The sequence below is a fragment of the Monodelphis domestica genome, chromosome 3 (assembly GCF_027887165.1).
Source record: "Monodelphis domestica isolate mMonDom1 chromosome 3, mMonDom1.pri, whole genome shotgun sequence".
NCBI classification, from domain to species: domain Eukaryota; kingdom Metazoa; phylum Chordata; class Mammalia; order Didelphimorphia; family Didelphidae; genus Monodelphis; species Monodelphis domestica.
The window spans coordinates 230,219,047-230,246,868 of NC_077229.1; the positions used below are offsets into that span (position 1 = coordinate 230,219,047).

Sequence of the window (27,822 nt, forward strand, 5' to 3'; positions counted from 1 at the left end):
TGGAATCTAAAAGATTATTCATCAACTAAGGAATGACTGAACAAATTATCATATATAATTTTAACATAATACCATTGTGCTATAAGAATGAAAGAAAATAGTTTCAGAGAAACCTGAGATGACTTAAAGGCTGAAGAAAAAAAAAGTTAATAGAACCAAGAAAATGAACAAAGATTTAAGACCTCAAATCAATGGAGTAATCAATCAGAAGACCAAAGAGGAATTTTTCATCTCCCATCAGAGAGGTGATAGATTAATATGTAGGATGTTACATATATTTTTCAGAACAACCAATATGGGAATTTGTTTTGCGTGACAATTTGTCTTTGTTACCAGGATTTTCTTGCCCACTCTTGCTCCCGCTCCCCCACATTAGAAAAAGAGGGAGATGTGAAGGGGGAGATGGAAAGTGGTAGTAGGAGAGAAAAAAATGCTTAACAATTGAAAAAATAAAATTTAACTAAAAAAAAAAGATTGGTATTGCATTGCTTTTAATTGTTCTAAATATGTTCTCCCCATTAAGCTTAGACTTCAAGGAGCCAATTTCTCACTATACAAAGTCTCAGCTTTCTAAATGATATCCTATTTTATATGTGTTAACTAGAGAAAACTAAGGTTTTTTAAGTACTGATTCAATTTGGCCTCCCTACTCAAACTTAAATGCTTAAATTTTTTTTTCTTCCTTTAACATTAAAAATGCTACACACTTACCAAGTCAAATGAAGTGGTAGGCATTACTGAAAAAAAATATCCATGAAATGGAGTAGCATTTGATATGCTTTTCAAGCCGAGCCATGAAACTTGAAGTCATGCATTTACCATCAAGTGATTAATACAATAATAATACTTCTTTTATGACAGAACATACTCAGTTCTATTTAGGACTGCTAATGGATTTAGGGCTAAGCAAGAACAGTGCCCCAAAACTGTCTCCATGTTAGAGAACATACATTTTCTATCAAATGTTCATACCATTATATTAGTGGCATATTTTAAATATATTATAGTATTCCAAAAGTACATCAAGTATCCTAGTATTCTTACTATGTTTGGATTGATTTTATATATTAATAGTATATGACTAAGTATACTACTTGTAAAACTGATACAAAAGCTTCACATCAATGCAGGCTGGAAAAATTTTGCACCTTTGAGTAGATTCTTTATCAAAAAATTATAAGTAATGTATTGTCTAAGAAGCAGAAAAACAGAATGTCTTTGGTAATGTAAGGGGGAAAGAGGTTAATTTTAAAAGGGTTGGACTGAGTTATATGTTAACTATACAGTAGGCTTGTTTTTTTTTTGATTTACATCTTTACCAGACATTGGTGCTTGGACAAATGAAAAACTTATCATTGATGCTTTAAGAAATTAGGTTTCCTTGACAACTTCTCCCAACTTTAACTAGCCTGAGCCCCTAAAGCCAGTACAAACATCCTTATTAAAAGTGTAGTCGAAAGTACAGCAGGTGGCTCAGAGGATTGAGAGCCAGGCCTACACTACAGACAGGAGGTCCTGGGTTTGAATCTGTCCTCAGACACTTCCTAGTTGTGTGACCCTGGGCATATCACTTAACCTCTATTGCCTACCCCTTCCCACTCTTCTGCCATGGAAGCAAAACACAGTATTGATCCCAAGATAGAAGGTAAAGTTATAAAATTAAAAAAAAAAAGGTGTAGTCAAAATAAATTTAGATTTCTCCAAAACATCACAAAATTTTTAAACCATTAAATTTCACCAAGAATATTTAATAACATACACATTCAAATGTAGGTAAGTACTATACATAAAAATACTTTACCAGAAGAACATCATTAATTATTCTAATAATGGGCAGATCCTGGCAAACTAATTGTTTCAAAGCTTGTTGCAGCCATATTCTCCTCCTCAGTGTACATATGACTTTCTCAACTTCTGTACCAGGTCTATGCTGCAGTCTCACTAGAACTGATCTCAGCACATGAGGCCCGTTCACCTGAAACAACCATCCATTATGCCAGTCTCCTCTTACTGGTAAATTAACTAGTTTGGACTACATTCTGGAACAGAGCACAATGCTACCAACCTTCATTCCTCTCCCAGCTCTACTTGTGACTTTCAGTACTTCAGGATTATTCTACCTTCTTTTACACCTCTGTATATTTCCACCATCCTACCCCATCTCTTTTCAGCTCCCTTTAAAATGTGTTCTCTCTCATCATTAAAATGTGAGTACCATAAGAACTGGAATTATCTTTATCAAGCTGGTATTTAAATTTCTAGCACGTAAGCCAAAGACTGAAATATTGAAGATGGAAGAAGGAAGAAAACAAAAGTATTAAATGTCTACTATGTGCAAGGCTCTGTGTTAAGAACTTTTATATATTATCCCAAACTTACAAGTTTAATAAAAGCTCGTTATTTACCTACATATATAATATAAGCAAAACTTTGTATGAGCTATAAAACTTGACTAGAAATAGAACCATATACCTCATAAATATATTAAGATGTGATTCAGCCTTATAAACTAAACTGAACAATGAATTTGCTGACTCCTCTTCCCTGCTATGGACATTAAGTCCTATTATATCAAAAAATATACTAACCCAGTAAAATAATTCTAAACCATATTTAATCAAACACAGAACACCTATGTAGCATACTTTTAATTTACTGAACAGCTTCTTTTTTTTTTAAGCCCTTACCTTTGGTCTTAGTATTAATTCTAAGAAAGAAGAGCAACTAAGGACTAGGCAAGTGAAGTTAAATGACTTGTGAAAGGTCAAACAGCTAGGAAGAGTCTGAGGTCAGTACTGTACGGCTTCTTAATGAAACAAACAAAAACCTCTTACCTTATTTTATAATGAGTTTTCATGTGTTCCTTGAGTTGTGAAGAAGTTTCAAACTCTTTCTTGCAGGACTTGCAAGCATAAATTCGGTTCCCAACCAATTCCTGCCGGTGTTCTTCCATGTGTATGGACAATTGGCTCTGAAGAGTAAATTCATCCCCACATTCAGAACAGATGAGATTCTACAAATTAAAAAATAAATATTTCTCTGCTCAATGACCAAGATATTAGAAATACTATTAATAACAAAGATAGGTACTTCAAAATCAATACTTTTTATAACTCCAATAGTATATATTTTAGGCCACTACCAAAAGTAATATTTTTATCTGAAATGACTTCTCTTCCCACTTTCAGATCCTTTCATTTCCAAATGACAACTTATTTATATGAACAGAAATAATAAGTTGAACTATGGTAAAAGAAAAAGAATGAATATAGAAGATTTTAACTTTACTAAATTAAAGCCTATTTCAAGAAGAACACAGAGTATTTCATATTTACCACTATATGCCATAATAACTTGAAAACTTTCATACACTAATGAAATCCAATAAGATACTAGAGCCAAGAGGATCAATCCTTCAGTCAACAAACATTTCTTAAGCACCATCTATGTGTTTAGCTACACCATAGTCTTCCATCTTCTGTCATTCAAGTCTCCTAAGAGAAGTTACAAAGAGGCTAGGGCTAGTGACTTCCATTTGCCCCAAATTGATTTCTATTGGTATTTCCTCCTACATTTTTGGCTTCACAACCTCATCTCCAGTCTCCAGTCAGAATAAAAGCCAGATCTTCCTTAGACTACCTGACCCTCCCTCCACCCCAACCCTGCCACAAATCCCATCTCCTGTCATAAATATGCTTAAAGAAGGAGGCACAACGCAATTACCACCTCCTGCTACCAGCTATTCTCCCAACCAGGATGTAGAAAACCTCCATAACAAAATAGAACAACCTTCTTTTTGGCCTCAGGCTGTAAAAATTAAATTTAGTCTCTAGTTAAAAGAAATATTATATTTTGTGAGGCTTATTAAGGATTATTAGAAAATCAAGGAATAAAGAAAATACACCCCGTGCAAATGGCTGATTAGCCAATTCAGAATGCCCGCACTTAGCTTACTAACTACACCATTGCAATGGCTGAGTAGAGAGCAAGAGCATAGAAAAGGGAGAGGTAGGCGTTACTGCCAGTTAAATACTCATTGTGATCTCGCCCAGGTGGACACTCAGGTGAGATTATAGGGAATTCTGGGAAATACCAAGGACTTCTGGGGATTGAAGTCTAGGGTTCAAATCTCCATTTTACAAGGCCTTCCATCTCTTGCTGTGTCTATCCCTTGAGGGACGAGGAAGAGGAGAGATAGGAGGAAGAAGGACTTTGGCTAAGAAGTTTCCACTAACATCTCTTGTGCTATTTTTCTATTTACTGCGTAGCCAAAGTTTTCAGAGAAAAATTAGTGAAATAAAGCTTTCCATCTGACTTTATGCCTAAAATTTCCTGTTGCATTTGTCTCCAGCCCAATCTTGAATCTCCCTTGGGAAGAGCAGTCGTCTCCTCAGAAATGAACATTATCACACCCTGTTATTCTCCATATATCCCAGAGATTCTGATCACTATCCAAACCCCATTACCCATCCCCACCACTTGATTCTTTATTCCCATCCCCTTACCTCTTCTCCCTCCATTTGGTGATCTCATCAGCTCCCATAGATTAATTACTTTCTCTCTCCTGATGACTCTCAAATCTTCCTATCTTACATAAACAGAGAGGTTAAGACCTCCTTACTCACCTCCAATCTGGAATTTCCAATTGCTTTTCAGACATCTCAAATTGTCCAGGATGTCCAAGAGACATCCGAAACCCACTATAACCAACAAAGATTTATCTTTCCCCTTAAAAAAAAATCCTTATCTATTATCTTCTCTATTACTACAGAGGAAAACACCATCGTCCTAGTCTCAGGCTCACAAACTGGGAATCATCCAGGATTCCTCATTATCTCCTATCCCTTATATTCAAACTGCTGCCAAGACCTGACGATCTGACCACTGGCAACATTTCTCTAATATACTCTCTTCTCTCCTGTGACACTGTCACTCTGATATAGGCTTTCATCACTTCCAAACCTAAAATATTACATTAGCTTACAGTTAGGTCTGACTCCCTCAAGACTCATTCTATACTACCCTTCATTCAACTACAAAAGTTATTTTCCTAAAGCACAGATCCAACCATGTCACTCTCTTACTCAACTCAGTACTACCTATTGCCCTTAGGATCATGATCTAAATCATCTATTTGGCATTCAGAACCCATCATAACCTACCCTTACTACCCATCATTTCCTTAGCTTTTCAGTCTTTTTATACCTTACACCTCACCATGTACTCCTTAAACTACTGACACTGGCCTCCTTGCTGTTTCAAGAATAAAATATTCCATCTCTTGGCTCCAGGAATTTTCTCTAGCTGTCACCCATGCCTAGAATATTTCCTTTCATCACTTGCCTACTGAATTCTCTGGATTCCTTTTAAGTTCCAACTAAAATGTCATCTTCTATAGGAGGCCTTTCCTAATTCTTATTAATTGTAGTGACTTCCCTCTGATAATTAATATACTACTTATCCTGTATAATATTGTGCATACACATGTGTTTTCTTATCATCTCCTTCATTAGATCTTGATCTCATTAAGAGAAAGAACTATCTTTTTTCCAATTTTGTATACCTAGATTTTAGCATGCCTGACACTACTGACTGACTGGAATACATGTACAAAAAAATTAAATAAACCCTATGTGGAAACAGTTTATATTATGTATTTTCATTAAGTTATCTTATAACAAAAGAGCAAGTTTTAAAATTTTAAAATAGGACTAGTGGAATTTGATACATCAGAATACACAAACACTAGGTAATTGTACTTAATGAGACCTATAATTCAACAGTTTTAAAATCATTCATACAAGCAATCACTCTCAATTGGAGCAATGATTCAACTTTGTTTAGCCATATAGTATTTGATTAAGTCACCCTCAGAATGAACTGATCAGTTATTTAGGTCCAGATAATACCAGCTTTGCATTCACTACTTGTTTGACCATAGGCCAAGACACTTAACCACTCTATGATTCAGTTTTCACATCTATACAAAGGAAGAATTTAAATAAGCTGACTACTGAGACACCTTCAAATTCTAATTTGTATAAACCATATGTACTGAATTGTCTTACTTTGATCAAAACATTGTACTAGGTATACAAAATATTATGATGAATAGTAAATAACTGACATTTTTATAACATTTTAAATTAAAGAAAATATTCAAGATATATTTCATTTAATCTCATCTAATAAAATAGTCACAGGCCTATAGAAACTTACAAATAGTTTATTAAAGAATATTTTATTACTTCTTAACCTTGGAAGATCATTCTTTATCTGCTGCTCCTTCCTCTCCTTGGTCAATTCTTCCTAGAACCTCCATTTTAAGCAAAGTGTAAAGACCAATAATATTTGTTCTTTCATTCCTCTCTCTGCTTCTTCTGCTTCTAATTCTCCAGACTTCTTTTTTTTTCTACCATGTCCCCCAAGATGGCTTCTCTCTCACAGCTCCCTAACCCCTCAAATCAAAGGATAAACTTCAATGCATTAACTTTCTTCTCCCAATCACAAATTCAAACTACAGACAAGTGACCAAGGAAAGAATCATGGGAAAAGGGTAGGTCTGGATCATGGACGCAATGCTCTAGCTCTGAGCTAGGCCATCAAAGACTCAATTCTAGATCCACAAAAGCAGCACAGCGTCTTCCAGAGAGCCATGGAACACAAACTCAGTACTCAAAACTCTGAATTAGGCCAACAGTAATGCACTGACATACAGAGATGATCGTGGAACCAGTTTCTGGTCCTTGCCAGCAAGCAAGGCTCTCCCAGAGAGGCCAAGAGTGCATTGTGGGCACCCAGAGATCAAAACAAGGTCAGAGATTGTAATCTCATATTCAGATGCCAGCCCAAGTACAGGATCTCCCAAAGGGGCCAATCTAGCAGCATGAGGACATGCAGAGAGAGGCAAGATTCTAGACCAAGATCAACATAAAAGGAGGGTAGGAGGGTTTTCCTTGAAGAGCTAGGGTTCAGACTCAGTCCCAGACCTAGACTAGCTCAGAGAAGATCTTGGGACTCAATCCTTGTTCAAAAGAGAAGCACAAATAAGGAAAGAAGGGGTAAAGAGGGGAGTTAAGTCGGGAAGAAGAGGTTCTTTCAAAGGAGCCTAGATCAAAGACTAAGGCTCCTTAATTCCCAGTTAGGCACACAGCTCTGGGTTATGTAGAACAAATTATTGAAAAAAATGAGTAGCAGGCAGCTTGGTGGCTCAGTTGATAGAGAGCCAAGCCTGAAGATGGAAAGTCAAATATGACCTCAGATACTTCCTAGCTGTATCATCAACCTGACCAACTCACAACTCCCATTACCAAGCTCTTGCTGCTCTTCTGCCTTTGTAACTGACATATAATATTGATTCAAGGTCAGACAGTAATGGTTTTTTCTTTTTTAAACCCTTACCTTCCGTCTTGGAGTCAATACTGTGTATTGACTCCAAGGCAGAAGAGTGGTAAGGGCTAGGCAATGGGGGTCAAGTGACTTGCCCAGGGTCACACAGCTGGGAAGTGTCTGAGGTCAGATTTGAACCTAGGACCTCCCATCTCTAGGCCTGGCTCTCAATCCACTGAGCCACCCAGCTGCCCCCATGGCAGTAATGGTTTAAAAAGAAAAAAAGAAGACGAATCAATGGGCTACTTAAAAGCCATGACCAAAAGAAATTATGAAAGAAAGATGCCTAGATCTACTGCAGAAGACAATATAAAAATAAAAAGTATACACAAGTCACCTCTTGAAAGAAATCCCAAAATAAAAACTCCCAGCAATGTCAGTGAAAATCCAGAGGTGAAAGGTTAAAAAAAAAACAACAGCAAGTAGATAGAGGGGAAAGGTACAAATTTAACAGACACACTGGAAAGGAGAGGATAGTGTAATATGGTACTGTGTAAAACAAAAAAATAAAGGCTTATGACCAAGATAAATTTACATAGAAACTAAGTATAATAGTAAGTATGAGGGAAACAAAGAAAGGCAGTCCCTGCAATGACTTCTGGGTCATGGGAACAGAAGATACAATGCTCTGACTGGCTGGTATTGGAGAAAATAGGCTCTAAATTGCCTCTGTCATATAGAGAATTGAAGAATAGAAGGAGTAGGACACATCATCAGGACAGGACATAATACATGTGGGGAGACATGCAGTAGCACTCTACCAAGCCAGAGAAAAAGCACATGGCCAATTCTGTTCACTTATAAATCAGCTGAGGCAGAGATCTAGGCTAATGAACCATAGTCACATTTTGATATCTGGTCCCAAAAAGGAACCACAAACAGGACAGTGAGTCAAGAAGTGAGTTATGCCAGAGAAAAAGTAGCAACAGAAAGAAGACTGAAAGTTCAAATTTTAGGAAGAAAACTCAAAGCCCTTGAACATCATCTGATAAATCAACAGGGGAAAAAATGGTAATTATAGAAGGAAATATGGCTTCCAGACCAAATAAATGAGTACAGGTATCTATGAATAAATATGAAAAAATTATAAAAGAGACAGAGGATCCTGTGAAATTTGAGAACATGGAACTATAATAGGCTGTTACTGAATGAATTAAAAGAAAACTGAGAATTATGAGAGTAAAACATATCCTCCATAGTAAAAATAATGACTAGAACACAAAAACTTGAATCACAATGGCAAGCCTCACCAAAGGAACAAAAAGAAGAATACAAACACTTATAAATACAAATACACAAAAGTGAAGAAAAGAAGCAAAAATAAATAAATAAATAACATTAAGAGGAAATATGCTTACTATGGAAAAAAAAATACTGAACTCAATGAGAGGATGCAAAGAGACAAGCTAAAAACGATAGGTCTCCCAAAAAGAACATGAATGGCCAAAAAAAACCTCAACATCATAATGAAATAAGAGAAGAGAATTGCCCAGAGCTTCTAAACATAGAAAATGAAATTCCAATGGAAAGAATTCAAAGATTGTCTCTACGGGGGAAAAAAAAGACTACAAACTCTATGAGTTTGGTAAAACAACTAAAAGCAAAACAGGACTGTGAGCCATCAGAAGAAAGGATATTCAAATACTGTGTTCCAAAAAGTAATGAAGCTCAGAACGCAGTCTAAAGTGACCTATCCTACAAATCTGAGCTTAATCATAGGCAAAAAATGGGATATTCAATTAAATGAGTATAAAATATTTTTTTAAAGAAAACTGAAACTAAAGCGATTACTTAAACCTCAAGCAACCAAACAGAAATGCAAGAGAAGTGAATAAATGTAGAAGGCAAAGAAAGTAGCACCATTAAAGTGGTAACACAAAGATCCATAAGAGACTTCTTTCTAAATATACACAGAATTTACAGCAAGTTCCTCTGCTAACGGTCTCATCTCTCAAATATATATCAAATATAGAACCTAGTCAGATTGATAAAAATAAGTTCCATTCCCCACTTGATAAAAGTTCAGAAGAAATAAAAAGGAAGTTTTGAGAAGAAGAAATCAATTATCTATAGCAGTGATGGCAAATCTTTTAGAGACCAAGTGTTGGGCCCCAAACCCCAGACCAAGTGCCATGCCCACCTCCTCCCAGAGACAGCATACTGTGCCCCTCATCCCCACTGAGTGTTGGGTGCACCCCATCCCCACTCTTACCCCACACAGGAGAGGGAGGAAGAGCTCCCATTGGGCTGCTAGGTAGAGGGGTGAGAGGGGTGAGGAATGTCCTCAGCAAGTATAGAGAGGGAGAGGGGAATGGCCTGAGCACTCAGCTGCCACTCCAGCTCTACCTCCTGTTGCTCCCCCACCCCTTATCCTTTGTGCACTACCATTGGGCTGCTGGGCAGAGGGATGAAGTATGTGAAAAAATGCCATCAGGCATGATGGACAGGGGGAAGGGAACAAACAGTTCTGTCCAAATCCCCCTGCCTTTCTATTAAGGACCTGGGGGAGAACATGCCCACTGAGAGCTCTCTGCATGCCATTTTTGGCACCCCTGCCATAGGTTCACCATCACTGATCTATAGTCATATGAAAAAATGCTCTAAATCACTACTGATTAGAGAAATGCAAATTAAAGCAACCCTGAGGAACCACCTCACACCTATCAGAAAGAACAAATGCTGGAAGAGATAAGAGAAAAATGAACTGCTGGTGGAATACAATGAACTAGACCAACCATTCTGGAGAACAATTTGAAACTATGTCCAAAAGACTACCTAAATGCTTTCCACTGCACTCCCCTATCTACAACGGCTGAAGTTTTGTATATAAATATACCTCCTTAATATACAATTCTATAACTCTGCCCCTTCTACTTTTAACCTTTCCCTTTTTTATTTGGGGGGGGGGGGGGCATAACATATAGCTATCTAGGACCACATTCTAGTTAATATGTTTCATCCTACCCAGTCACATTTGCCTCCTTGTGTTAGGACTCCTGGTTCTTGCTTTGTACCTAAAATATATTTTTAAAATTTTATTCTGAACTTAAATACCAAAAACTAAAAGCATTTCTATATAGATACAACACAAAAATAAGACTATTAAATCATGGATTTCCATTTCATACTGTTTGCTTTTTAAAAAGAAAATAATAAATTTTACATTAGTTCCAAAACTTTCCTGCTTATATGTGCTTCCTTCTAAATTTCTTTCTGTTCTCTTCAGCACTACACAAACACACACATATTTCAATGACCCTCTAGAATTTTTTACATCACTATTGCTACCTTGCCCCAGCCCCCATGAGAATGTAAGAAAAAGAAAATATAATAAACTGATAACAAATAAGCATAGTAAAGCAAAACGAATCCACATGGTGGCCAAATACCAAAATGTATCTCTTTCTTTACCTCTATCAGGGGTACTCTGAAGAAATGGTAGTTTATTGCATTTGGATAAAGGTTCAAACAAAGGTAGAATCAGAAGTGATTTTTCCATTTGAATATACTAAAGACCACCAGGATAAAAATAGGAAATAGATGAGAAGTTTGGGAAACATCACAAATCTGTCTCAAAGACATGACAGTGTCATGATGGGGGGGGGGGGGAATAATTATTCAGTTATTTTCTGGAGTCAAAAGAAGAGAAAAAAACTTCTCGATATGGGTTAGCAATGATTTCTTAGTTCAAAATGTGGAAGAAACAACAATGGGAAATTCTATTCCAGTTCTGATTCTCACTTAATGACCAAGGAGTTGCTAGGATGGAAATGAAGGGTATCCTGAGGAAAAGTAACCACTCCCTCCCAGAGTTCATAGAAAAGAAGAAACAAAAGCCAAACACTATTTAACATGTACCTTAGATTTAGGGAAAGCAGATTTCAAACAGTTTGAAGGAGGGTTAGATCAAATCCCATGAACTCAAATTTTACAAAGGGGGTTAGTATATGTAGGATAGGGAATGCATAAGACTTCTAAAGACAAAAGTGAAACAATTCCAATCTGACGCAATAACATGTCTGAATGTTATTGTAGTTCAGTTGTCTTCAGTCACGTACAAATCCTTATGATCCTATTTGGGGTTTCTTGCCCCAAATAGAGTAGTTTGCTATGTCCTTCTCTAGCTGACTTAACAGATGAGGAAATTAAGGTAAACAGTTAAATAACTTGCCCAGGGTCATACAACTAGTAAATGTCTGAGACCAGATCTGAACTCAGGAAGGTAAGTCTTCCTGAATCGAAGCCTGGAACTCTTATCTACTGTGCCACTTAACTGCCCAAGATTTCTAAATAGATCAATGGAAATACATATGGAAATCATTAACATAGTTGTTTTTTTAAATAGCAATGAACAGAAGATAAAAGCAGGGATATAATGTAGACCATACAAAGCACAGTTCTATACTGACATTAGTGCAGAAGCTCAAAATGACCTGAAGTTGGTATGGGAAGCTAAGAAAAACAAAAAAGATCAATGAAGCCACGTTACTTGGTCTAGATAAGATATATCCCTTTCTGTTCACATAATAAATTAGCAGTTGTTAATGATGAGTCATTTCAAGTAATAATGAAAACAATGCTAGAAAAAGAGAAATATCTTGAGATTTTTGGACAAATGCCCCTGTCCAAATTATTTTTAAAAAAGGGAGAGACCAACTATAATCCAGTAAGCAGTGATTCCTTGGGAAATTCTTGAATAGATCACTCTAAGAAGACTGTTGGTGGACATGCTAATAGTAAAAAAGGAAGAACATGACTTCAAGAACATGTCAAACCAAGCTAAATACATTTTCTTTTTGACAAAGAAGATTACTAAATTGATAAATGAAATGAATACTATTAATATAATTTAACTTGATTTTTACAACAATCTTAATAAAACATCTCATATTATTCATGAGAAGATGGAAGACAAGGTCTAGTTCAATGGCCTTCTACCTTATTTCCCTACTAAAAAGTATCTCCCAACTACATTCCACTTAACAGCCAAAATGATTTTCCTAAAGAGTAGGTTTGACAATACCCTCCCTCCTTCCACTTACTCAATAAACTCTAATGGCTCCCTAGTATCACTTGAATCAAATACATATAGAGATTTTTGTTTATTCTTTAAAGCTCTTCGCAAATTGGCCTTATCTTTCTAGTCTTCTTAAACTCTACTCCCTTCTCAATACTGAAGATAGACTGACCAATTTACTGCTTCTCACACTTGACATTCCATATTTCATCTCTGTGCCTTGGTATCAGCTAAATTCTTTGTCTGAAATTCTCTCCTTCCTCACTTCCTCCAAAACTCAGTTAAATACCACCTTCTAAAGAAGGCCTAATTTAACCCAGATGCTAATGTCTCCCCTTTCAGATTACCCTCATCTACTCATATATATGTCTTATGGACCCAGATACTACAACTGCCTCCTTGAAGACAGTTGGCTTTTTTAATTTAGTAGCTTCTATACTTAGCATAGTATCTAGCACATAGTAAGTACTTGATAAATGTTGATTGACTAACTAATGGACCAACTAGATGTTAATACAATTAGATGCTCTCAAATTTTCTGAAAAGCCAGATTCAAAGAATTGTTATTAATGATTCAATGTCAACACTGATGGAGGCCTACAGTGGAGTAATCCAGAGTTCTCCAAGAAGTTCTCCAAGAAGCTAGAAGGTAACTAGTTGGGTATGTTATAGTGGGAATCACTTTCAAGTACAGTTCAAGTTTGGATTAGATGATTTAGATGATTGAGTCCCTTCAACTCTCAAATTTTATAAAATTCTTCAAAAAAACAAACAACAACAACAACAAAAAGAGCATTTTCCGTTCCTAGGCCTTATAATCAGTAAAAACATGGAAGGAAATTGTCTTTAACTAGTTAATGCCCTTGACAGAAGGGGTGGGGATTAGCAGAGATATATATTATGAACATTACTTCTAAAATGCTAAATGCTAAAAAAAGAAATTCTCTTTAAGATTTCTGTCAATAGAGTTTCTACCCAGGGCAGCTGGGTGGCTCAGTGGATTGAGAGCCAGGCCTAGAGATGGGAGATTCTAGGTTCAAATCTGGCCTCAGACAAACTTCCTAGTTGTGTGACCCTGGGCAAATCACTTAACTCCAACTGCCTAGTCCTTACTATTCTTCTGCCTTGGAACCAATACTCAGGATTGATTCTAAGACAGAAGATAAAGGTTTAAAAGAAATGGAGCTACTACCTTTCTCTCCAGTCTCTCAGACTGGAGGGTCTAAAGTAATTTTTTTATTTTTATGTAAATATTTTTCTTATCATCTAACATATTTCCTATCCTTCACATTCACAGGAAAATGGTGGATAAAATGCTTGGCCTAGAATAAGAGACAAACATAGTGTAGGATCCTAGGCAAGTCATATAACCTTTTTGTGCCTCAATTTCCTCATATGTAAAAAGGAAATAGGTGAACTGGATGGCCTCTAAGATCACTTTTAAATGTAAATCTCATGATTTTATGATTCTTTTGCCACATATCAGAATTGATTTTTTCTTTTTTTATATCCTAATTAGATATTAGATTATCACACTTTATGGTATATAAACTGTCTTCAAACATAATTCAACAATAATATTTCTTTAAAAAATAACAAGTTTGAGCAATTTTTGCTGATCCCACCCACAAACGGACTAAGAGGATCTCTGCTTCCTAAAGGAGCAAAATCTTGGACAGAATCTAGGGTCTCATGAATGGGGTGTAAAATAGGGGTGCTGAAACCAATAGTCTCTATAATGCCCCTCCCCCCATGACGCTGGAATTTCATGGAATATATTTTGGGAGGATGATAGGTCAATTCCTTATGGTTGGTTGAGTGATTTACATAGATATCTTCAGAGAGTAAACATGCCATCATCCCTAAAATTTACCAGAACATTAAATAATGTTCAGCAAAGATATGGCATTGTACTTCAAAAGCAGCCTACCTTCACCACTGTCACAGTACATTTATCACTTTCTTTCCCACTCAATACTCTATTGACTCTGTCCCCAGCTCAATGATGAAGATTCAAAAGAGGACTATAATGTCTCCTTTCCACAAAGGGTAAGGACCAGAGTCTTGAGTAAACTCTAACCAGATACTTAAAGACCAGGTAGAAAATTGGAAAAGTTCAACTGCAAACATACCTCAAATATACATTAATCCCAATTCTGTATTTTTATTTTATCTAAGATGGTTACGGCTTGGGAATTCTATCTTCTGAGAAACCATGAATTGCACCCATCAGCAAAAGTCAAATGACTAAGGGTCAAAAATAAGAATAAAAAACTCTGACAAAGGTCTAATTACTCAAATATATAAGAAGCTAAATCAATTGTACAAAAAAATCAAGCCATTGCCCAATGGATAAATGGGAAAGGGACATGAATAGGCAATTTTCAGATAAAGAAATCAAAACTATCAATGAGCACATGAAAAAGTGTTCTAAATCTCTTATAATTAGAGAAATGCAAATCAAAACAACACTGAGGTACCACCTCACACCTAGCAGATTGGCTAATATGACAGCAAAGGAAAGTAATAAATGTTGAAGGGAATGTGGCAAAATTGGGACATTAATGCATTACTGGTGGAGTTGTGAATTGATCCAACCATTCTAGAAGCCAATTTGGAACTATGCCCAAAAGGCTTTAAAAGACTGTCTGCTCTTTGATCCAGCCATACCACTAATGGGTTTCTACCTCCAAGAGATTATAGGGAAAAAGACTTGTACAAAAATATTTTACAGCCGCGCTCTTTGTGGTGGCAAAAATTGGAAAATGAGGGGGATGCCATTTGATTAGGGAATGGCTGAACAAATTGTATATGTTGGTGATGGAATACTATTGTGCTCAAAGGAATAATGAACTGGAGGAATTCCATGTGAACTGTAATCCAGGAATTGATGCATAGTGAAAGAAGCAGAACTAGGAGTACATTATAAACATAGACTGATACACTGTGGTACAATCGAATGTAATGGACTTCTCTGCCAGCATCAATGCAATCATCTAGGACAACTCTAAGGGACTTATGAGAAGGAACACTAACCACATCCAGAGGAAGAACTGTGTGAGTAGAAACACAACTGCTTGATCACATGGGTTGATGGGGACATGATTAAGGATGTAGACCCTAAACAATCACCCTACTGCAATTATCAATAATATGGAAATAGGTCTTGGTCAAACCAGTGGAATCATGTAACCATGGGGAAATATTCTAAATTACTTAATTAAATAAATTTTTTCAATTAAGAAAAAAAGGTCAAACTTAAAGCAAAGAAATCTATTAGCATACTAACCAAAGGAAAAATACACAAGTGATAGCAGCTTCAGCTACCTAGGCCACAGATTTGGTTTTTTGACTTTTCAAGTCAGCTAAGAACTTGCAGTCAATCAGCAGCATTCTAAGGAAATACAGGATAGATAAGTAAAGTATTTCATGGAAATGAAAAGACAGAGAAAGGAGGAATCAACAAAAGAAAAGTGGGAAGGGGGCTCTCCTCAGAAAGCATTTACCATATACCTAGAAGTGTTTATTCCTGGAATGAGAAAGTAATCCCAGCAGGAGATAAGAGATGACAAAATACTTTTACAATTGTTAAAGAAGTCCATTTAGAAAAAATTACAGAGTTGAGGTAACCAATCAATTAATCAATTAAAATTGATTAAGCATCTACTATGTGGCAGGCACTATGCAAAGCACTGGGGATACAAGAAGAAGCAAAAGATAATTCTTACCTTCAAGAAGCTCATGATCTAATAGGTAAGGCAACATGCAAACAAATAGACACAAAGAATGATATATAAAGGATAAACAGGAGACAATTTATAAAGGAAAGCCACTATAGAATTAAAAGAGGTTGAGAAACACTTTCTGCAGAAGGTAGTACTTAAAGGAAGCTAGTGGGGTCAATAAATGCAAGAGAGGACTGAAAGCAATCCAGGCATGAAAGAGGTGGATTATCTTGTTCATGGAATAGCCAACAGTACAGTGTCATTGGAACAAAGACTACATGTTGGGGTTACTGTTACACTAGATGTGAGGTGATGAGGGCCTATACTGGGGCAGTGGCAGTATCAGCAGAAAGAAGGAAGCATATCTGAGAGATTTTCCAAAGGTAAAATTGAAAGGCCTTGTCAATTGGATGGGAGGAGAGGGGGAAGGTGACATATAATGAAGAATCCAGGGCGACAAGACTGCAGGTAGCTTTTATAAAAAAAAAAAAAACTGTTATAACGGTGCAGTTTTTCTCTGTTCTCATATAGTTTGTTACATTTTATTTTTTTTTCTTCAATAGGAGTTGAAGATTTTCTACTAGGAAGAAATTATGCAATTATTGCTCCATGGTCTATCAATAAAGATATCAAGTCAACTATAAATGACTTAGCTATTCTCAGCAATACAAAGTACATAGACCCAAAACAATTCTCAAAAACTTGTGATGAAAAATGCTATCTACTTCCAGAGAGAGAACTGATAAGAGTTTGAATAGAAATCAAAGTATATTATTTTTGACTTCTATAATTTTTCATGACTTTTTTTTCTTCTGTGTTTTCTTTCACAACATGAATACAGAAATATGTTTTGCAGGACTGCATAGATATAACCTATATCAAATTGCTTGCCCATCTCAGGGAGAGGGGAGGTAGCAAGAGAAGGAGAGAATTTGGCACTTAAAAAAAATTTCTAAATGATAATTGCTTTTACATGTTATTGGAAAAAAGTCTAAAAAAATGTTTTAAAGAAAGCTATTATGAAATAATTATGATTGTATTTTTCCCCAACATTTTATATTAGGTAAAACTGCTAACGTGCCAGATTTGACATCCCAAGACCTGGGTTCCAGCCTCACCTTAGATGCTTACTAGCTGCATGATTGTGGGAAAGTCACTTAATATCTCAATGCCTCAGTTCCCAAATCTTTAAAATAGAAATAAGACTCTTTGGGATTGACATGTAATAGGAGCTATTATTCTAAATATAAATAAATACATAAATACTATATGACACTTAGTATCTAAGCTGGTCTTCTAGACAATAGTATTATTCACAATTCTTCCTACTTAATAGCTACTCAAGTAATCTTTTTTTTTTTTTAACCCTTACCTTCCGTCTTGGAGTCAATACTGTGTATTGGTTCCAAGGCAGAAGAGTGGTAAGGGCTAGACAATGGGGGTGAAGTGACTTGCCCAGGGTCACACAGCTAGGAAGTGTCTGAGGTCACATTTGAACCTAGGACCTCCTGTCTCTAGGCCTGGCTCTCAATTCACGGAGCTACCCTCCTACTCAAGTAATCTTACACGAATTCTAACACTTTCATGCTCAAGAATCCATAGTAGCTTCCTACTGGTTATAAAATCTAAATTCATCAATATGGTATTCAGGCCTTCTATCAATTGGCTACCAAATTCCTCATTCTTCTACTCCTCCCAACAGAGAAACCTTATTCTAATCCTTCCTAAAGAATCCTACACAACTTTCTCCTGACTCTAGGCTTCGACATATTAAACACCTTCTCTGAAATGTCTTGCTCCTTATATTACACTCCCTTCACTCAACTCTTTCAAAACTAGTTTCAAAAATCAAATCCTGTAGGTTTGAATCTACAAAATTCTGTTCACTCCAAAATGCACCTCAAGACATTCTAATACTTAAATTCAACTGAGTTATTAAGTATTTGTTCTATGCAAAGGACTGTTTTAAGCAACTCTCAAAGAGTTTAGTCTACTGAAGAGAGACCAGGATACATAAGAGATAAGTATTAAAAAGAGATATTTGAAAAGGACAAAAAAAGTGATCCAAACTGTTATAAGAAATTTTTAAGAAGGAAAGAACCCAAGGGAGGGCTGGGGATGGTGTTGGAGTAGGAGTGGTGTTCAGTGAAAAAAAAGATAAAGAGTCTAAAATGGGGTGATGAAAAGAAAATATATGATGGGTATGAGAAGAAGGGAACATAAAAGCATGGAAACAGGTAGCTGCATGCAAAATAAATTAATAATAATAAAAAATGGTTAAAATTCCATAAAGTGGACTGACACAAAATGTGTCTTGAAAAGTAGGTACCAATCTTCAGAAAAAAATGAGAATATACACACCCACAACCAGCAAATGCATATATTTAGTTTAGCACTTAAGAACACATATTCTTACACAGTATACATTTTAAAAAGTGTTTCCTATAAGTTATCTCATTCTTTGATGCTTAACATTTTTCCTTCTAATGAATTAGACCTCAAAACTGAAATTCTTGCTCATAATAAAATCACTAAAGAGCAACACAAAGTAACATTATGTTCCTCCCAACACCCTGTTTCCTGGTAAAAGTAGCAACATTACATTAAACATGGATTTCTGATTCTATATTCCCCAAAGTTCCAAAATCAACAAAAACCTTGAATTCAGTATCCACAACTTGGGGGATCAAGGGGTTAAATCCCCCCCAAACTCTCCCTCCCCTCATCCTATAAGGTCACAAAGAGGACACAGTTGAAGAGAACAATGTAACCTTGATAAAGATATGGAGAGTAGGAAGAAATTCCATCCATGGTTCCAGATGCCAGGCTCTAGTCAAAAATATTTTTGTTGACTGTTTGATTCCAATAATGAGCTAGCTTGGTTCCCATGGTAAAAAGTAATATAGGGATTGCTTCTGGCTCAGCAGAGTCAGAAGCTTGAAGCAGAAGGCTAAAGCCTAGTGGAGGAGAAGCTTGATGGAATAAAACAAGAAGTCTGCTGATAAGTGTCATTCCTTTTAACTCTTCATTAACTCCCACCTGTCTCTGACTCAATACTCCCAGAGGCACTCCGGCCCACATAATATCATCGTAAATCACAATATCAAATGTATAACAAATACACAGATAATAAACAAGTTTATCTTCTCTGATTTCCAAAAGCATATTAATTTTTAAAATATATTTTTCCCAATTTCATGTAAAAACAATTTTAATATTTGTTTTCTAAAATTCTGAGTTCCAAATTTTCTCCCTCCCTCCCCATTTCCTGAGATGGTAAGCAATTTTATCAATGGTATGCATATGTGATCACGCAAAACATATTGGTCATGTTGTGGAAGAAGACTCGTATTTAAAAAAAAGAAAATAAAGTGAAAACCTGTATGCTTCAATCTGCATTCATTTTATCAATTCTATCTTTGAAGGTGGGTAGTATTTTTTGTCATGAGTTTTATATCATTGCTTTGCTGAGAACAGCTAAGTCATTTGTAGCTGATTATTGTATAATAATGCTATTACTGGGTACAATGTTCTCTTAATCTTCCCCATTTCACTTTGCATCAGTTCAGTCTTTCCAAAATTTTTGTATCATCCTACTCATTATTTCTTATAGCACAATAATATTCCATTATAATCATTCACACAATTTGTTCAGTCATTTTGTAATTTATGAACATTTCCTCAATTTCCAATTCTTTGCCACAATATAAAGAGCTTTATAAACATTATAAACATAAACAAAAGTATATGAATCCTTTCCCCATCCCTCTTTTTTAAAATCTCTTCGGAATACAGACCTAGTAGTGTTATTGCTGGATCAAAGAGTATGCAGTTTTATAGCCCTTTGGGCATACTTCTAAATTGCTCTCTAGAATTATTGATTTCGTTCACAACTCCACCAACAGTGCATTAGTGTTTTTCCCACATCTTCGCCAACATTTATCATTTTTCTTTCCTGTCATACTAGCCAATCTGATAGGTATGAAGTAGTAACTCAGAAATGTTTTAATTTGCATTTCTCTAAGTATGAGTTATTTAAAGGCTCTTCCCTTGACTATAGATATCTTTGAGTCTTTCATCCAAAAACTGTCAGTTCATCTCCTTTGACATGACAAGGAATGACTTGTTTTCTTATATACATACATATATATATGTGTATATATATATATGAGTCAGTTCTCTATATATTTAAAAAATGGGACTTTTATCAGATATATTTGCTATAAAACTTTTCCTCCAGTTTTCTGCATTCCATCTAAACTTGTTTGCATTGGTTTTGTTTATGCAAAAACAGTTTCACATAATATCATGAAACTTATTCACTTTACAACCTATAATCTTTCCATTTCTTGTTTGGTCCTAAAATTCATCTTTCCATTTCTTGTTTGATCCTAAATTCTTCTGTTATACATAGATTTGACAAGTAAACGATTTCATGCTCCCCCAATTTGCTTATGGTATCATACTTCTTGACTAAATCACATATCTATTTTGATCATATCTTGGTACATGATATGAGCATTGATCTATACCTAGTTTCTGTCATACTATTTTCTGGTTTTTCCAGCTATTTTTGTGAAAGTCAGTTATTGTCCCAAAATCTGGAATCTTTATCAAACATTAGATTGTTATGGTCATTTACTACTTTGTACTGTGTAACCTATTCCAGTGATCTACCATTCTTTTTCTTAACCAGTATGATACTACTTTGATAACTACTGTTTTATAATATACTTTGAAAACTGATACAGCTAGGCTACCTACCTTAACTTTTTTCCCCCATAAATTCCACTGAATTCTTTTTTGTTGTTCTTGATGAATTTTATTATTTTTTCTAGTTCTATGAATTAATTTTTTTGGTAACTTGATTGAAATGGCAATGAATAAGTAGCTATAATTGTCATTTTTATTATTTTGGTTTAGCCTACCTGTGATCAATTAATATTTTTTAAAATTGTTTGGATCTAACTTTATTCATGTGGAAAGTAGTTCATAATTGTGCTCATATCGTTCCTGGGTTTGTCTTGGCAGATAGTATCCCATGTATTTTATATTCTCCATAGTTACCTTATATAGAATTTCTCTATATCTTGCTATTGCACTTTATTGGTAATATATAGAAATACTAATGATTTATGTAAACAAAAACATATTTTTCAATCTAAACTGATGTAAATCACAATAAAGCTTCTTTGCCAAAGCTATTTCTACATGTAAAAAATATAGCTTTTTCCAACCAAATATATTGGAAAAAATGTGCATTAAAAATAATTACCAGTGAACAAAACATCCTAAATGGCAATCTGCAAATATAATACTAATCATGATTTAAGGCCAGTAGTTCAGAAAAATTACTTTTTATCTAAAAAAGAAATATTACATACCAAATTCACTCATATGTTTCAAACAGAAGTATATGTAGTCAGTTTCATTTTAATGACATTTTGTATACACAATAAATTCATTACCTTTAAGAATATTTGGAGAAGAAAGTAGACAAGAAACTGTTCATACTATTAGACCTGGTAATCGTATTATTGGGCATAAGACTAAAGCTTTAAGATAAAAAGATATTCCAGAATGTTTCTAGAAGTACTTTTTGTGGTACCAAAAAAAATAATAATAATCTAGAAACAAAGTGGGTGCCCACTGGAAAATGGTCATATAAATTTATGCATATAAAGAAATATTATTTCACTGTAAGAAACAACAAATATAAACAAGTCAGAAAACATGAAAAGATTTATATGAACTAATGAAGAATAATAAAAGAAAAGTGTGAACAATATGTACAATGGCAATAATAATGCAAACTAAAATGTCTGATTAATCACAATAATCAATCTTGGTCCCAGAGAACAGATGATGAAACACAATGAGGTGAGAGAGGTGGGAGATAACAAAAGAATACTCCATATAATCTCAGATGTGGTTAGTTTTGCTCTAAGTAGCTCTTCAATGGAGGAGTAATACTAGAAAATTTCAAAAAAATTATTTTGTATAGGTGTGAAAATTCTGCATAGTCAACAAATCTTTGATCCCAAATATAATTTTCCAACATAGTTTCCAACATCCTCTCTTCTACTCTTTTTCACATTAATCATCAAGTAATAAGAAGTTCATTTAAAGAAATTTATAAAATTCTAATGTCATATTTCATCCAGTGCACATAAGGTACAAGTATCATAACAAAGTTTTTTGCCTGTTCTTACAATACCAGGTGGCCAAGCAACTCATGAAAATGTTGAAACCAAGTCTGAACTCATTTATTTGATCTCTCTAAAGACAAATTGTGAATCACTGAAATTTAGTTGCAACTTATTCAAGTTTCATTTATAGCAAGAATTATAATAAAGATGTAGTAGCATATAAACTTGATGATTGTGGGATAAACATGACATGCTGCATAAATATATTAATGTTTACATTATTATTTGTATGCAATCTAAACTCATCTGATTTTTAGCAACACCTACTATATTTTCTGTCTTCCTGACTAAAGGTCCAACACTTCACCCACTGCACTGCCATTGTCATGCACTCTCTCAGCTCAGGACTCCCTCTCCTTTCCTAACCCCTTGCCCACTGAAGAAACCCCTCACTTTGAGTCCCTGCTGTATCGATTAGTGACTTCTTCCTGAGACCACTATTTTAAGAACAACTTGAAGCTCCTCCATCTCCACTCATTTTCCAGTTCCCTAAATGTATTGTCTTCTTCCATTAGAATGTAAGCACCTTGAAGATAGGGAGTATCTTGTTGGTCTGGTGTTTATATCCTCAGTATTTATAGCAGTGCTTGGCACAAAGTAACCACCAAATTTTACATAAGGAGGATATCACAAAAAAGAAAGCCATTTTATGAATCTGTCCCTTTTGTGGAATGCACAGCCCCCAAAATGCATCATGACAAAATGCATGATAGCCAAACAACTAGTGATCTGGAGAGATGCAATCTCTAGAACTAGGGAGGTAATTGTCCTGTACTCTGCTACTGTCAGACCACATTAGAAGTATTATATTTAATTCTCAAGGCTTCATTTTAAAAAAGAACATAAAAAGGCTGGAAAAAATTTGGCAAAAAGTAAATGGAAAAGAAGTAGCTGCCTCCAAATACTGGAAGGGTTATTATATGAAAGGGGGAACCAAACACTGTGCAGAGTACTTAATAAATATTATCTCATTTCATTCCCATAAAAACTCTGTGAGAAAGGTGATATTATCATCCTCATTTTACAACTGAGAAAACTGAGACAACAGGGATTAAATGATTTGCCTTGGAGCTCACAGCTAATAAGTACCTGAGAGAAGACTTGAACTCTGACCTTTCTGACTACAGGTCCAACACTCCACCTACTGCACCACCCACCACATTAGTTCTACTTAGTTCCAACAGCCAAAATTAGGAACAATGATTAGAAACTGAAAAGAGGTGAATGTAGACTTGATTTACTAACAATTAAAATTATCTAAAGGACAGATAGGTGGTGCAGTAGTCAGGCCTGGAGTCAGGAAGATGAATCTTCTTGAGTTCAAATCTGGTCTCAGACAGTTTCTAATTGTGTAAACCTGGGCAAGTCACTTGACCCTCTCTGCCTCAGTTTCCTCATCTATAAAATGAACTGAAGAAGGAAATGGAAAATCATCCCAATATCTTTGCCAAGAAAACCCCAAACAGAATCACAGTCAGACATGACTGAAAAATTACTGAACAACAAAAGAGCTATCTATCTAAAAGTAGAACTGAATACCTTGTGATATCATGGGTTCCTCCTCAATGAAGGTCTTTAGGGATACCTTCTACATGGGTATGTGCAGGTATGACTAGACACCTTTTTAGGTTCTTTCCAACTCTGAGAACCTGTGATGGCACAATAAACTTCTCAGTGATGACCTCCATATTTAACTTGATTGGCCTTCAGATAACAGACATAAATTTTTGCTAGATCTATATAATTCAAGCATTTCCATCATAGTAAACCTGCCAAGAATTATGCTCCATTGCCATAGCCTATGAGAACTTAGGGTATGTCCAAATCATAATGAGACAACAGATTATAATTTATATAGAAGTTGATTCTTAATGCTAAATCTGATGGCTTTTTCTTGGTTCCCCCCCTTCTTCACTTTAATGGTTTAACATTGTTGACCACATCCTACTTATGGATACTTTCCATTCCCAGGCTTTTTGTAACTGCTCTGCCTCTTCCTACCTAACAGGTTAATACTTCTTAGTTTCTTTAAAAGGAAAATCATTTATGATTTACTCTCAGTGTGAGGATATTCCCAAGGGCTTTTATTGTAGGCTTTCTCCTTTTTCTCTCTGCTCATTCTCTTAGTAATGGTCTTCAGTTCCTATGAACTACATTAACATCTCTATGTCTGACTCAAAATAAACAGCTCTCATTTCTCCTCTAATCTCCAGGTCTGTAATCTCCAGCCAAAAGTTGGCCATATCCATCTAGATGTCCTACAGTCATCATAAACTGAACAGGTGCAAAATAAAACTCATCTTTCACTCTAAAATAGGGTTTTAAACCATTTTTTAGGTCATAGATTTTTTTGGCAGTACAATAAAGTCTACGGATCCCTTCTTAAAATGTTTATTGCCTATAGTGATAATTGAAGGAATGGTTAATTTCAGTTAGAAGTTAGTGAAAATAAATATGCATTTTTTTTCCATCCAAGCTCATAGACTCTCAGAAATCTATTCATAGACACCTTGCAGAACTCTAGATCTAAGTTAGAAGCCCCTTCTCTAAACTTACTCCCCCTCCTAACTTTCCTACTTTTGTCCAAGACTCTTAACATTCTTCTGCTCACTCCTGTTTTCAATGTAGGAGTCATCATCAACTCTTAGCTCTCACTCACTCCCCATCATGTCAATTCTCTTTTCAAATCTCTATATCTGTTTCCTTCTCCTATATCCACCACAACCCCTCATTCCATATCACCTTTCACCTCAATGATTTCATTAGCCTTTGACATGGTCTTTTTGTACCATACTACTATGCCCCATGTGTCTCCTACCTGACCTCCAGTCACCAGAGGGAAGAGGAGAGGAAGGAAGAGGAGAGGAGGGGGCATTATCATCAAGCCTGATCTCCACAAATCTCCTGCTTGGTCTCCAGCCTCTGGTGAGAGTGGGAGGAAGAGAGTGAGGCATCATACCATCGTGCCCCAGGTGTCTCCTGCCTGATCTGCAGCCTGCAGGGGAAGAAGAGAGGCACCATTCCATCATACCAGGCTCCTACTGCTAAGATGAAAGAAGAGGGCACATTCCTTCAAGTTTCCAGTCTAAGTCTCCTGCCTTCAGGGAAGGAGAATATTCCCCACTCCTTCTGCTCCAAGTTCTTATTCTTCAGCCTTAAATGCCCAAACCTCTAAAAGGATATTACACAGAAATCATAATACTACTGACTTTGAAAAATCTCTCTAAAATTTTTACTTAATGATTAACAGACTCTTCCCTGGTCATTCCCTCCCCAGTCAGTTACTCTGAAACCTCAGAGGTCATCATCTAAATTTCATTTCCCATCCTATAACACATGACTCTCTTTTCCCATTTCCTTCAAACCATCCCAGCCCCCACTAAAGTTCCAACAAAAAGCTACCCACCCTTTTCACTGGGCCTTCTAGAATCTCTCAGAAACATCAAAGATGGTCTCATCTTAAATCCTTTCCAATTCCTTCCATCTTCTGATTCTGTCCTATTGACATAGCCTTCCTGACAACCCTTAACAGCACTAATGGCACTTTCATTTATTTTTACCAACTCGAGAGTCACACTCTAAAACTAGAATATCTCTTGCACTAAACTGACATTTCCAGGTTTCCCCTCTACCTCTATCATTCAGTAACCTTTCCTCCTTTGAGGTTCACTTAATCTACATTGATTACCCAATCAAAATCTTGGTAGTGGTTATATAGATATCAAAGCTACCCCCTCTTCCTTCCTCGTTTAATTTAATACCTGACTCACTATTTTTCTCTCCTCTCCTACTCCTTTATACTTGAAGACTGAACATACCCAATGACTCTCCTTCAAACCCCTAACCACTCAGTCTTCACTCACTTCACAGGACCTTCCATCCCACCTCAGCTATACACAAAGGTCATTCCCTTGATCTTGCTAGAATTTATAAATGTACAATCTCCATGTTCATGAATTCTGAAATTGCCCTATTTGATCACAATCCATTGGCTTTCAATCTATCCTTCTGCCTCTTCTTACCAAAAATTGTTCTTTGCCCACCCCATGATCTACAATATCTCAAAAAACTCATATCTTCCTCAGGCCATCACTCCTGCACTCATTGCTCTCATTTCCTTTCCTAATCTTGGCCCCTTGGTGAAATAGTTCAACTCTATATGGTCCTCTTCTCTTGAATTCCTTACACCCTTATCCTTCTACTAAACTTGTACTATCAAGCCTCAGCCCCAGATCACTCTCATCATCTACAATATTCACTGCTGCACACATGCTGCTAATAGAAGATGGAGACAATCATACGACCATCCTGTTTGTCTCTGTCCACTACATTTATATTATATAACCTGAACTGGGTCCTACTAGGCTGCCTAATTCAAGACAACACTTGTAGAATTAATTAACTCATTATCCCACTCCCCAAAGTAACTCTTCCAAATCTTTGCATTTCCTAGTCATTTCATGGCTTCCTTCCAATTGCCCTCTCAACTCATAATTTACAGAAAAAAACTGAGGCTATTCATCATGAACTCTCTCTTCTCTCCCATTTATCTCATATCTCTCAAATCCCTTTTACCATTATCTTCTCCTTCATTTCTGTCTACCATGATGAGGTAGCTCTTCGTGCCATGGCCAATCACCTACATGCACAAGTGATCTCATTCCCTCCTGTCTCCTCTAGTAGATTTTCACCTATATTAGCCTCATTTTCTCACTCATCTTCAATCTTTTCCCATCAACTGGCTGTTTTACTACAGCCTAGAAAAATGCCTGTGTCTCCCCAGGCTCAAAAAACTCATTTGATTCTTTATACCCATTATTATCCCATTATTCACCTCCTTTCTGTGAATAAATTCATTTAAAAAAAAAAGGTGCCTCCACTTTCTCTCCTCTTGTTCTCTTCTTAAATCTCTACAATCTGGATTATGACCTCATCACTCAGCTGAAACTGCTCTTTCCAAGGTTACCAATAATTTCATAAATGCCAAATCCAATGAAACCTATTCTTAGGATTCATCTATCTTATCTCCTCTACAGCCTCTGACACTGTCAAGTGCCCTCTTTGCCTTGATACCCCTCTCCAGATTTTCTGGATACTAATTTCTCCTGGTTCTTCTACTAGATCTTCTCCCAGATCACAATTACTAACCGTGGTTGTACCAAATAATTGTCACTTTTTACTACTTCTCCTGGTATTCTTATCAACTTTCATGGATTCAATTATCACCTCTATGTTGATGATTCACAAATTTACCTATCTAGTCCTAACTTCTCTGCTGACTTCAGTTTCAAACTTCCAATTCCATAATGAACAACTCAAATTGTCTATCCAGTAAACAGCATAAACTCAACAAGTCCAAATTGTAATTAATTATCCTTTTCCTCAATTTCTCCTCTCTTCCAAATTTCTCTATTGCTGTCTAAGGCAACATCATCTTCTCAGTGGCCCAGACTCAAAAAGTAGTAGATGGCATTCTCATTAT

General features: G+C 35.9%; 1 protein-coding gene across 9 annotated transcripts in view; it reads right to left on the reverse strand.

The window, feature by feature from the left end:
• Positions 1-27,822, reverse strand: part of ZNF236 (zinc finger protein 236) — a 240,519-nt gene that overhangs the window by 180,664 nt on the left and 32,033 nt on the right. For 8 of the 9 annotated variants that reach the window (XM_007487804.3, XM_056823559.1, XM_007487802.3 and 5 more), the window contains one exon: positions 2,835-3,013. In XM_007487804.3, coding sequence (XP_007487866.1) covers positions 2,835-2,953 — 119 coding nt within the window. In that variant the 5' untranslated portion in view covers positions 2,954-3,013. Of the gene's footprint in view, positions 1-2,834; positions 3,014-25,158; positions 25,336-27,822 lie in introns of all 9 variants that reach the window. The other variant, XM_007487803.2, reaches the window with a different exon arrangement.